Source organism: Gadus macrocephalus, chromosome 20 (assembly GCF_031168955.1).
Source record: "Gadus macrocephalus chromosome 20, ASM3116895v1".
Classification (NCBI taxonomy): Eukaryota; Metazoa; Chordata; class Actinopteri; order Gadiformes; family Gadidae; genus Gadus; species Gadus macrocephalus.
In genome coordinates, this window is record NC_082401.1 from 16,208,464 (window position 1) to 16,222,478 (window position 14,015).

Sequence of the window (14,015 nt, forward strand, 5' to 3'; positions counted from 1 at the left end):
CCCTTGTCCTGGGTCCGTAATTCATGCACAGTCTGAATCACAGTGTGCTTGAATTCCAGTACAAAGGAAAGAACAAACGTGTGTGTGTGTGTGTGTGTGTGTGTTTTTTTTAAAGGACACGTTGTACAGTATATTGCACGAGGTACAAAAGACTCCAAATGATCAGTTTATTATGTTTGGTTAACGGACGTCTTTAGAATAAACTACTTCGGTTTGACCTTATGTCCCCATAAATGTATTATTATGATCTTTAATTATGTTATCATGATGTTATTACAATGCTCTCATGACTTTCTGTGGGCATCTTTCCAGTGCTCATATAAAAAGCTTTTTACCACTAAATGGGTCTCTCTCTCTCTCTCTCTCTCTCTCTCTCTCTCTCTCTCTCTCTCTCTTTTTCCTCTCTTTCTGCTCTGTCTCTCTCTTTCTGCTATCTCTCTCTGTCTCTCTTTCTGCTATCTCTCTCTGTCTCTCTTTCTGCTGTCTCTCTCTTTCTGCTCTCTCTCTCTGTGTGTTGATCCTAGCGCGGACAGTGCTAGCCTGCGCTAAGCCTTTCGTCCACACGCTTTCCATCATCCATCATCCGAAACGGATGGACTGCCTTTCCACTTTCCCCCGGCTCCTGACCCTGGGAAGTGGCTTCCCTGAATTGAATCGGCTGTTCAGCCAAAACAATAGAATACAGCCCAGGATGAGTTTCCCACGGAGGACTCGATGCACTTCAATATTGGGGGTCGGGGACGGACGAAGACTTTGTAGGCTCGGGGGGCCTCAGCCCGTCTGAGCATATTTGAGGTATTGTTTGGTCAGGTTCAGAAAAGCTTATATCAGCTCCCGGGTCTCAGACTTCAAATGGAGTCTCAATAAATATGTCTGGTCAACCAGATGTTAGAAAAGGTGTGTTTGCGTGCGTGTCTGTGTCCGCACGGCGCGTGTGCGTGTGTCAGGTCTATGTACGTTTCACAGACCTGATCTGCCGTTCCAAAACACATTTGTCTTCCATGAAATGTTTTGAATGCACGGGGCGGAAATTGGATTCAGGCTCGCTCACTGTGTGACTGTGCTATTCAGATGTCCCAAGTCTATATTTGGACGTGTCCTCAGTTACTCAGTGTCACCACCTCTCCCGCCACCACCCCCACCCCCACCAGGACGCCACCACCTTTCTCTCCCACTCTCCCTTTTTGAAGCACGAGATGAAAAAATGTAATACCCCCAACCCCCAAACCCCCCCCCCCCCCACCCTTCCCCCCGGTACGTTTGGTGCTGGGGGCAGGGTGTCTTTCTTCTTCAAAGGCGGGACCGGCACTTCGGTGACCTTTATAAGTCCCTGGGGTTAGAGCCATTTCCTGGGTGGTCTTCGGACCACTTGAAAGCATTCAACGTCCCGATGTAAAGGACACAGCCTAGATATGTGCCAGTGCGTATCTGCACTTGGTCGACTTCTAGAAACGGCTTCCCCGGCCTCTTCCCTAGCCTCATCATCCTGTCATTCTTCTTGACCCGTGGGAGGGCTTAATTCAGGGGCATAATTCATAGACATAACTTCAACCTACAGGACAAATATATATGACTTTGTATCGGTCTTCCCGCAGATGTGTCAATATATATTCACAAGCATCACATGAACAGGGTTTGTGTCCCCATTTTTTTTAGTTACCCAAGAACTGCTATATTCAGCTATAATAGTCACATTTAAGGTCAAATAAGCAGCTCGTTCTGGATTGTGTTGGCGGCAATAAGATCCTTGATTAGCTAATAACTGCCAAACGGCAAATTTGAAGTGTATGTACAGTATGGCAAATAGTACAATTGTACAATCTAGTTCTTTCATTACCATAGGGCTTAGCAGAGCTACAGACGGCTTTGGGGTGGGGGTAAGGGTCGGGGCATTAAACGGCCGTGTCACGTGAGAACCTTCCGGTACAGTGTTACGCCATCGTGCAGCGTCAGGCTGGCAGCCCGGCGCTCGCAGTAATAAGCATGCAGCGCATGACTCGCATCTATCCGCCTCCACACAATGGGGCTCATTGTGTGCGCTGGAGGAGTGTGTGCCACCGGGGGGGGGTTAGGGGGGGTAAGAGGTAGTGGGGGGAAGATCTCATGTTTAGATCTTCTGCTCATCAATGTGAAACGAAAAGCCCAGTTTATAGATAAAGCCAGGCAGAGGCTCACAAAAGGCTTACTCACGGTATTCCTGCACGCTCCCCCCCCTTGCGGGTGGCCATGACACTCCGCTTGTGGGTGACCTCGCTTGACCCCATCGGGGACATGTACATCTGACGGTTCCGTTGATGTTTTCCGATGTAATCTGAGGTTCTGTCTCCGTCGATCAAACTTTAACAGTCGGACACACCGGACCGCTGAAATGGCCATGGCCTGTGATCGATCCGTCGATTCCATCTCTGCTGGCTTCACTTAAAATATCCGTTACCAAGATCATTTGTCAAAATCAGTTACCGATTCTGCCGATGAGTCTTTAGCGTGCCATGGATTTAAACAATGGCGGTACACAGCTTTGGTCTTTTGGAAGCAAAGATGCATTGCATCAGCATGGAGTTTCTGAACAAGAACAACAGTGAATCACTGTTTACAATTCTTTAAAGAGTTGTCTTGTCACAGAGGCCAAAGTTCTATTGTTTACCTTCGTGCCTGTGCGAAATTGCTCTCAGGCACGGTGAAAGATTGTATTTTGAACAGATGTTTTGGTTAAGCCGGGAGTGACAGTTCCTTTAACACTATCTTAATTCTTACTTGGATCAGCGTTGCAGCAGGGGGCTGGTGGTGTCATATCCTAGGTAGCGTGCAAGCGCCGAAAATACATTAGCCTAGCATGCATTGGCTTAGCACGCATTAGCCTAGCGTGAAATGATTAGCTAACCAACCACAATTAGTTTATCTCATTATTTTCATTTGAGGTGGTTGGTTGGGACATTTGATTGAGGTTATTCGTGTCGTAAAAAGAATACATCATATTTTATAGGTATTTAATAGGTTTGTGGTGGAATAACCGGATTTCATTTCCGGCAAACACAAAGTGTCTCTGATGGCGGGTAAATATTGACACGAATGGCCTTTCCCTCAGTAGGGCTTTACGGATCCCGCTGGCATCTATGAAGTGCCAGTGAAAGAATATGCTTAGCTGAACACACACACACACACACACACACACACACACACACACACACACACACACACACACACTCTTAAGCTGACAGTGCTCACATTCCACTGTTACTTAATACCGTGAGCAGACTCTATTGGCAACATTATCGGAGACGTTTCATTTCAAACCCTTCATGCTATTGTTAATCTCGCTCAACTCAATTCACGGGAGCCTTGGCATGGAAAAATAAAGAGTGTCATAGCCAAATCATTTCAAATTGAAAAAGGCTTGTTTGGTAACTGGCTTGGCCTGGCTCGGTGTGGCTTGCCCCTGTTCTCTCACACTAACACCAGCAGCGCTGGTGTGAAGGGGAGCACGCGCTCTGGGCCTAATGATGAACTTGCATCACATGGAGGCCTTGCACGTGCATGTGGCCGGCCGAGGTAGGATTGCAGACAGTCACCCCGGCCTGACCTCAACCAGGAAGCGGGGGGGACATCATGGATGGGTGGAGGAGTTCAACTGTCTAAAGGAAACATCAGCCACCCCCATCTTCAGTTAATAATGCTGAACCAGGTTTTCTGCACCGTATAGATCGAGGCCGGTCTCATTTGCCTAAAGCAGGGGTGCCCAACCAGTCGATCGCGGTCTACCAGTAGACCGCCGACAGATCCCAAGTATTTGCGCGGGACATATACGCGCAGTAGTGCATGCGCTGTCAACAGCAGTTGAAAGCCGTCAACAGTAGTTACACACTCCTAAACGTTGGCATGGCTGAGGGGAAACGAGCTAAGACCTACCATTTTCACCCTGAGTGGGAGGAAGATTATTGAATATTGTTGAGAAGGTGCCGCGCGCAGACTGAATGAAACCCCCACTGAAATCCGTAGGTTCACGATACAACCCCCCCCCCCCCCCATCCCCCCCCAACCCCCCCCCCCCCCCCCCCCCCCCCCCCGCTTGAAGGTAGGTTTGCAATGTTGACACTAGGCTGGTAGATCTCGGGAGGTTGGCTACTTGAAAAGTAGATCTTGGGTCAAAAAAGGTTGGGCACCCCTGGCCTAAAGGATGGATAGAAGAACACACTGGCAAGCGAGACCCTTGTCAATGGTCATCAGAGAACCGGTGCTTTCATAACGACTACAGTATGTCCGGTCATTGAGTGTTTGAGTGAGAAACTTAAACACACTCATACACTCGTACCTGCCATCTACCTGGACCTGCTATAATTTCATTCTGTGTGTGTGTGTGTGTGTGTGTGTGTGTGTGTGTGTGTGTGTGTGTGTGTGTGTGTGTGTGTGTGTGTGTGTGTGTGTGTGTGTGTGTGTGTGTGTGTGTGTGTGTGTGTGTGCCTGCATGTCAACTGTCAACAGTTTTGTAACGGTAAAATAGCAACATCAGGTTGGTATTTAGAAATCCACCAAAGAAAGCCCCTAGATCAGCTGGCTGACGGAAGAACGCAATTGGAGTTGCTTTCGGGACGTTTTTTCCTCTTGGTAGGAGCGGCAGTGAATGAATGGCAGTAAAGTCTGTTAGGAATGTCTGACTGTAGTGTGTTTATAACCATACGTGTCCATTAGCTACTTAACAAGGACTTATTTTTTAACAAGCTATACAGGCCTATATTGTATATTTAACTTTATGCTGCGAAAAAGAAAAGAAAGAAATAAGCTCTTATTTTTATATTCGACCCTTGGCAGTGAATCTTCTCTTGAGATACAGCTGTACAAGATGTGGGAGTCTTTGGAGTGGTTACTGTTGTTATTCTTTGGTAAATCACAGAAGAGAATCACAGATAAGTTGCGTAAGCACTCACAGCCAATGTTAACATAAGTCTATTTATATGTGTTGTCTCTTATCTGCTACTGTCTGAAGCATTTTACAGGCCCATATTTAAAGGACATTAGCCGTCCAGAACAGACCCCCCCCCCCTCCCCCCCCCCCACAACCCTCCAGCTAGGAAGCCCTCCGGCGCGATAGCAGCAACTCCCAAAAAGGATAGAAATTGGAATGAACTTTGAGGAGGAATTCACGAAGAGGGTCCTCCTCCCCGACTTACGGCCGCTGAAAACAAGGCCGACTGACGGAGTGTACACTTGCTCAGCGAATAAATTACTTCTCAGAGTGAGCGGGCACGTGAGGAAGGCATCCACTCTAGGAACCTCACAGACGGCATACGAGAGATCTGGGTGTGGGCGGGTCAGGATTTCTCAGGTTTCTGCTTTATTTATCCCCCCGTTGTAATGCGATGGGCCGGTTCCTCCCTCCGAGCTAAAACTCCAGCGTTAAGTCAAGTGGTCCGGCTCACACACTGGGTGGGGTAGCTGAGACAGGTGTTGTTGGTACCGGTTGTTGTTGGGATCGTTTGTTGTTGTTCTTGTAGTCGTGGGGACCGGTTGTCGTGGGGACCGGTTTTCATGGGGACCGGTTGTCATGGGGATCGTTTGTTGTTGTTGTTGTTGTTGTTGTGGTGAGGATTGGTCGTTGTTGTTGTTGCTGTGAGGACCAGTTGTTGTGGGGACGGTTTGGGATGGCCTGTGTTGTCCATACCTGTGTTGGGAGGACCGTTTGTTCTCAGGGCCTGTGTGGTGAGGTACTGGGTTGTCAGGATGGGCAGTTGTTAGGAACGGTTGTTGTGAGGGGCCTGTGTTGTCCGTACCTGTGTTGTGAGGACCGTTTGTTCTAAGGGCCAGTGCTGTGTGGTACGTACTGTGTTATGAGGATGGGCTTGGAGTTGTTACGACCGGTGGTCTCCGGGAATGGCTGTCGCGGGGGCCTGTGTGTGGTGAGGTACTGTGTGGTGGTGAGGATGGGCTGAGTGAGGACCGGTGGTCGCAGGGACCTTTGTCATGAGGACCGGGGACGCTGATCACCTCCTCACGGCAAATGTTTATCTCCTGATGTGGAGTGCTAGCGCAGCTGGGGCCATCCATTAGTGCGACCCAGAGTGACACACACACACACACACGCACACACACACGCACACGCACGCACACACACACACACACACACACACACACACACACACACACACACACACACACACACACACACACACACACACACACACAAATAAGTGATGTGCCCGGGAAACGGCCATTACGCAAACACAATGTTTGTTTGGTTTTTAAATCACGGCTCCATCTCCATTTGATAGAGAGTTGTGTTTGTTTTGGGAGGCGAGCGTAATGGTGGAGGCCGTCATCGGGGCCCACCTGTAGCTGATGGGGTTGGTACCCTGGCTGAACCCTACACACTCAGCAGGGGTGCCCCTGCTGAGTGCACAGAACCATCGAATACGGTTCCAGGTGACGTCGGTTTTGCTTTTAAAAGAATGCACGGGTTGCGTCGACGACGTGAGAAAAAAGAGCCATCGGAGAATCTCAGTCCTTCTCCCCATGACTTCACTGTGGAGCTCCATCGGCTCATGCTGGGGGCGGTGGGGGGGAGATCATCAGAGATGTTCTCCCGTCCTCGAGGACACCCCACAGGTTTCCCAAATAAGGCCTTGCTGAGCAGCAGTGGGAGTATTAATAGACTAGAATCAGACCGTGGCTTCTGGAGAATATTCGTATTGACACAGTGAAAGGCTCTATCTGATGCATGCCGTTTCCATGGCAGTGACGGCGGGGGGCGGGGGGGTTGATGAGAGGCTGCGCGACGCTGCGCAGCTGTAGCCCTCTCAGTCGCTATAACCTTGAATCTTTGATGCTGGCATGCGGACTACAAAACGGTTCTGTTTTTGCAAAGGGAGGGAAACGTACTTTGGAGATGAAGTGTGTAAGACGATGCTTCCAGTCCTGTTGCTTGACACCGAGCGAGCAAGCGAGCGAATGCACATGACTGTTGCAGGCCGGCCTCTTCCCTATTGGGCTGTGTGGCCGTCCGTCATCTGGGCGAATACGATGCATGCCTTTCCCCTTTCAATGATGTTTACCTCACAACCCTCTGTTTCTGATGCTAATGTGCCCCCTATAATGGGTTTGTGTGTTTGTGTGTGTGTGTGTGTGTGTGTGTGTGTGTGTGTGTGTGTGTGTGTGTGTGTGTGTGTGTGTGTGTGTGTGTGTGTGTGTGTGTGTGTGTGTGTGTGTGTCGTAACAGAAAGTAGACTTTTCTGTACGTTTGTGGAATTCCATTTGTGTGTGTGTGTGTGTGGGGGGGGGGGGGTCTCTTCAGCGATACTTGGAGATGTGTTTTTTCATGGACCACCCAAAGGCAGTTTGAAAAATGCTCACAGCTTCTCTTCCTCTCCTTATGTTTTCTTTGCGATTCATACATCCCATCCCTGCCATGAATGAGCATAGGTCTTCATTGTTTGAATGTATATATGTATGTATGTATGTATGTATGTATGTATGTATGTATGTATGTATGTATATGTGTATATATATATATATATATATATATATATTAGACAGAGATGCAGAGGGGGTTTTGAGACATGCTAAAGAGCTCAGATAAAGACGTGTTGTGTTCCCTTTGGATGTGTGGTGTGAATGTGACTCTGTCGGCTGATTCGGCCCATTGTGTGGCTGAGTGAAGAGAACAGGCCCCTGGCATTGACTCGCTCCTGGCGGCCGGTCCCAGGACCCGCAGTACGCCAGGCGCCGCTCGGGAGCGCTATTTATAGAGCACATGACACTCTGCGAGCTGATTGGTGTGATCGCTGGCCCAGCATATTGTAAGCTGTTGTGTTATTATTTATGACAAAACGTAAATGCACAAATGCGCTCCAACCTGACTCGTTTTTTTTTTTACGCCGAAACCGTTGCCAGCGTCTCCGTGCCGCTCCGGTAAACGTTCCCGTTTTGGAAATTCAGGAAACGGTTCCGGAGTTGTTGAAGAAAATGTGTTGTCGGCACGTCTCCCCGTAGGACCGCTTGGAAAAGAGGGAATTATGTTGGTAGTTAGGGGTCAGGAGTCCGGTGCTTCTGTGTTCTAGGTCAGCTGACCTCCGTCATACCCCCATACCCCCCCCTACCTGTTGACCTGCCTACCTAGTGTGGGCGTGCTAGAAGCCTGTATAGTGATACTAACACGTGGCACAGTGGTACAGTGTACATTGGCACAGAGCAGATACGTATCGCAAGGACTGGGGCACACATACAATCGATATAAGTGTTTGCATTCATCGGTAACTGCGGGTAGACGGGTATTTAATCACACGTATCTTCCACAGAAAAAGCATTCTTTAGATAACAGGTGGGTACATTATTATGCAAATGTTGCCAAACTGCTGCATGTGGTTTCACTGAAGTTGAACCTTCTCTTTCTGAACACGTAATTGGGAGATGCTTGGTCTTCATGATTATTGAGCTGATATCCTTCATAAACGTGAATCTACCTAGTGATCCTGTGTTCTCTCCAGTAATGTCCAATGACCATGTCTTCTCAGAGCATACACACTGTGTCTCCCCCCTTTTCATGTACACTTTTGAGCCTAAGTATAGGAGAAATTGAAGTTCATTTGATTTATTTTGTTCAGCAATGTACAAAGTGGCTTTTGCCAAGGTTAACATCATTATCAGCGTGGGCTAAATGATTAGTCAGTCATTAAAAAAGAAATCCCTTAACTCACTGAACTTTGATATCTTCTTTTTTCTCTTTCTCTCGTTCTTTCTATGTTTCTTAATGTCTTTCGTTCTCTCTCTCGCTTGCTCGCTCTTTCTATGTTTCTCTTTCTTTCTTTTTTTCTCCTGCTCTTTCTATGTTTATTTCTTGCTTGCTCTCTCTCGCTCTTTCTCTATTTTTCCTTTTTCTCTAAGCAACTTGTTTAGAAGACGAGCGAGAGCGATCTTCAATATTATTGTGTCTCTAAACGGTGTAGCCGAAGCGTTACGTACCTCTAGCCAAACGATTGCGGTCATGGTCCTTCGAATGTCACCATAGTTCCTACAATGTGAAGCAAAGGCCTTCTTTAAAAGCTTTATAACATTATACAGTGCTGTCCCCTGTAGCAGGAACCCCCAGTCCGAGCTCTTGAGAGGGGCCCTAGACAGCACTCCTTTCATGGGCACGGATGTCACAAAGAATCGTGTATTAGGCTGAATTCAGTGTACGTTTCCTTTGCATTTTGGTTGTTTATGTTGTTTAATATATTAATTATAGTTTGGGCTCAATTTATTTGTCCCAAGGATCCAGTTCCGACTTGTTTCCATATTTACGTGAATATTGTTATTATTTGTTATGCAGAGCTTCGTAGGATAACAAATAGTGACAGCCTGGACCACATCACAGGAAGCAGAAAGGATGCTACACTTATAAGCATCTCCCGCATAACTGTTCATATCAATAAACAGCGAGTCCACTTCCTTTACGTCTAACCTTACAGAAAGGGTCGGAAAACCGTGAGGCTCCACTGTTATTTGATCGAAACTAAACTCTGTAGTGCTCTTGTGTTTACAGGCTGTTTTTTTCTTAAAGGGACGACACGTATTTCCGTCAGCTCAACAAATAACAATAACTCTCATGTAACACAAACTAACTAAGAGCCCATATATAATTGGCACCCAAAGATTAAAAAAAACGTTGAGCGGCTGATCCAACGTTAAAAAGTTCGGAGATCGGGTCCGGCCTTAAGGGATTGAAATAGGTGTCAATAATCTCTTACTCTCTCATCATTATCCCACCCACCCCCGTCCTCCCTTCTTGTTTTCCATGCAGCCCTCATCACCTCTTCATTGCCTCCTCAAACTTTCTCTCTCTGAACCAAGTCAATGTAAAAAGGCTTAGGAGACAAAATGGCTCTGGACGCATTTGGATAAACCTACAGCCAATCAGAGTAACGCAACGTGTGGCACAGACGGCAGGCAGCCACCTCGGTTGTTTATGAAAATACCTCTACAATGCTGCCATAGGGCGATCCTCTGTTCAGTCAACATATCAAAGCCGCACCATCGTAGATGTTCTGATTGGCCGACCTGGGAAGGTCTGCTGGTAATCTGTTTGAATGGGAGTAGGGCCAGATGAATACGCAAATAAAACATGAGCACTCAGATTTGACTGGTTCACAGTATGCTGGCAGTTCCGAATGGGCGTTACGTGGGATATCATCCTTGAAGGAAACAAATTTTAAATAACCGATATGATTAAATAGATAATTGAATATATTATATAAATATTGTACATGAAATATAGTATGATGGCTTGGCTTTTTAAAATAGAGTAATGTGTTGCTTTTTGCATTCCATCATGTGTTTTCCATTGTATTGCATTCCAATGATGTTTTGTGTTAATTTGTGTTAAGTAGAAACACTCTGAGCATCGGCAGCGTTGCAGACTTTTTCTCTCCCTGTTACCCACCGGCCATGGCCTTCTTGCAGCAATAATTATATAAAGGGGTTGCTGACTCTCTTTGCTCAGCCACTGCATGTTTTATATCAATCATTTTACCGTTTGTATATGAGGGGGGTCCCCGAAAGGTCTTCATGGTGCACCTTAAGAATAAGGGTTGGAAATACGTCTGTCAGACGTCTGTCTCTGTCTGTCTCTGTCTGTCTGTCTCTGTCTTTGTCTCTGTCTCTGTCTCTCTCTCTGTCTCTCTCTCTGTCTCTCTCTCTCTCTCTCCCCCTCCCTCCAGCTGGTGTCCCAACCGGTTGATCTTCCGCTTCGCCAACATAACATGTCCCCCTCTGTCTCTCTCTGTGTCCGTCCGTCTGTCCCTGCAGCTGGTGTCCAACGTGCTGATCTTCTCCTGCACCAACATCGTGGGTGTGTGCACGCACTACCCGGCCGAGGGCTCCCAGAGGCAGGCCTTCCAGGAGACCCGCGAGTGCATCCAGGCCCGACTCCACTCCCAGAGGGAGAACCAGCAGCAGGTAGGGGAGAACCAGCAGCAGGTAGGGGAGAACCAGCAGCAGGTAGGGGAGAACCAGCAGCAGGTAAGGGGGAACCAGTAGCAGGTAGGGGAGAACCAGTAGCAGGTAGGGGAGAACCAGTAGCTGGTAGGGGAGAACCAGCAGCAGGTAGGGGAGAACCAGTAGCAGGTAGGGGAGAACCAGCAGCAGGTAAGGGGGAACCAGTAGCAGGTAGGGGAGAACCAGCAGCAGGTAGGGGAGAACCAGCAGCAGGTAGGGGAGAACCAGCAGCAGGTAGGGGAGAACCAGCAGCAGGTAGGGGAGAACCAGCAGCAGGTAAGGGGGAACCAGTAGCAGGTAGGGGAGAACCAGTAGCAGGTAGGGGAGAACCAGTAGCTGGTAGGGGAGAACCAGCAGCAGGTAGGGGAGAACCAGTAGCAGGTAGGGGAGAACCAGCAGCAGGTAGGGGAGAACCAGTAGCAGGTAGGGGAGAACCAGCAGCAGGTAGGGGAGAACCAGTAGCAGGTAGGGGAGAACCAGCAGCAGGTTATTCTGGCGTCTTGTTTTGGGGGGGGGGGGGGGGGGGGGGGTCAACAGTGGGCGGTTCTATGTCCCCCCTCCATCCCGCGGTCCCACAGCCTTTTACACTCTTAGCCCCTTCATATCGTCTCCCCTCTCCTTTTCTTTCTCCCTCTTCCATGCCTGCACACACACACACACACACACACACACACACACACACACACACACACACACACACACACACACACACACACACACACACACACACAGTACACTTGCACACACACACACACACACAGTACACATGCACGCACACGCAACATACATACACATGCAGATAGTACACAAGTACAAACAAACGCTTGGGCACGCAAGCACACACACAGTACACACCAACACACACACACACACGATTCACATGCACACACACACAGCACACCACAGCGTTTCTATTTTGACCGCCTTTTGTCTGGGCGTACAGGAGCGTCTCCTGCTCTCCGTGCTTCCCCGCCACGTTGCCATGGAGATGAAGGCTGACATTAACGCCAAGCAGGAGGACATGATGTTTCACAAGATCTACATCCAGAAGCACGACAACGTCAGGTACAGCCGCGCTCCCCTCCACGCCGATACCGCCGGGCGGGTACCACTGTGTGCACTTCAGTTGAACTCTCCCGTTGTACTGCAAAGTGTGCGGTTCTCCTCAGACACTTCCTCATCGTCAACCCTATTACCATCAAGGTCAACCTCTTCTTGCACGCCTCCTGATACATCTACACGTGTAAACACATGAGACGGCCCCAGCAGGGGGTAAGCGAGTGAACCGTGGTTAAGGTCAGCCCCATAGCTGCCAATCACCCCCCCCCCTGATCCTGGGCATGTGCCTTAGTCCCTCTCAGAATTCCCGGAATGCGTTGGATAGGAATGCACCTGAAGGGCTAATTGGATTCCAACTAGGACCAGTGCCCAAAGCCTACAGAGAGAACAGTTAGCTTCATATTCTGTAGCCCGTCCCGAAAAAGAAAAGAAACCAAAATACTGTATTGTTTGGTTACGTGGCAAAACACACGGTTTGCCGTGATTGCAGCCGTGCCGTTTCCCTTTCGCTCACTTCAAAGAGGACTCGGGTCTATTTTAGGAGGTGAAATTTCAAAACATTATTATTTCATTGTCCTTCCGGACAGGCCCTGTTGCAGGGAGGGAGGTTTGTGGCTGTTTACGTTTGATGTCTTTCCGTTCCGAGCCTGGATTATCTCGATGGGCTTTCTAACGTGCCCGGTCAGCGGTGATATCACAGCCTCTTCTCATGCAGTCGGTGACGACCTTGAGCGTGTTCAGGTCGCCGGCGCGGGGACGAGAGCTGTGCACTCACAGTGCAACACACGAGCAGTGTAAATTAGAGATGTTGTGGAAGCCCAACTACCATGCTTAGTTTTTTTTAAATATTAAATTAGTTAAAATATTACTGCTCTTGTTTAAATGTCACACACAGACAATTGACCAAGGCCAGCACTTGAGCCATTCACACACACACGCACGCACATGCACACGCGCACACGCGCACACGCACACACGCACACGACAAAGGAAAATGCAAAGGAAATTGTGATTTGCATTTTCCTGTGAAAAGTATAAAACTTTTCATGACAAATGTAAATATCATCCCCAGTCATGGCTTATTCAATGATGTGGACATTATCCTGGTGTGTGAAACCACAAATACTTTGTTTTCAAATGATCATCACCAACTTAATTAGAATTATAAATTGTACTGCCAAGGGAAAAGGGTGACCTGAGCTATCCACGTTTCAACCGCCGCAAACTAGAAAATCAATAGGCTCAAGGGACTTTGGATTATGTAATGAGTTTGACATGCCTCTCATACAAATCAGAAGCGCTTGACAGACTTTCTCTCTCCCGTGGTGAATTAGTCAAGATCACTCACTACAGGAGTGAAACATCTCTGTGCCCAGCCCGGCCCTGTCCTCACTGGATCCAGGGAAATTGACAGGAGGATATTCTGGCGCCATCTTGTGGAACTTATAGGCACTTCACCATAGGTTATTTAACGTGACACACGGGCACACACACACACACTGCCTGCGTCATGTGTGTCATGCCTTGTAGCCTTTAGTCAGTTAGAACAACACGCACACACACGCACACACACAGAGCTTCCATTGTGGATCGTCCTCACTCCTTCAGAAGTTTATTTTCGAGAAAGACCGTTGGATTCCTGGGGCCATCTTTTTTCCAGCAGCTTATTTTGATCCGCACTCATGCGACTAGTGTGGATGCTCGGGCTTTTCCTCGGTACAGCTCGAGTGCTCTGTTCAAAGTAGGCGCCGTCGGTGGTGTCTTTCAAGGAATTCTTATTTTGAATCATCGCTCGTGACTTTTTGCGCCCTGAGTCCCCACAGACGAACTCTGTGCAAGGCCTTAGTTAGGGCCCTCGCTTTGGTCGTTTCAGCTGGCCTTAGCAGAGGAGACTTGTACATCCCTCTAAGTGACTCCTCGACGAGGAAGAGGTAGATATTTACCTTTATATATGAGAGAGAGAGAGAGAGAGAGAGAGAGAGAGAGAGAGAGAG

At 48.3% G+C, this 14,015-nt stretch overlaps 1 protein-coding gene across 1 annotated transcript in view; it reads left to right on the plus strand.

Annotated features, from left to right (window-relative positions):
* LOC132448311 (adenylate cyclase type 5-like) overlaps positions 1-12,881 on the plus strand; it is a 35,633-nt gene extending 22,752 nt beyond the window's left edge. Inside the window, exons 2-3 of the mRNA XM_060039475.1 lie at positions 10,774-10,923; positions 11,906-12,881. Of these exons, the coding sequence (XP_059895458.1) occupies positions 10,774-10,923; positions 11,906-12,217 (462 nt within the window). The 3' untranslated portion in view covers positions 12,218-12,881. The remainder of the gene's footprint in view (positions 1-10,773; positions 10,924-11,905) is intronic.
* Positions 12,882-14,015: the final 1,134 nt, after the last annotated feature.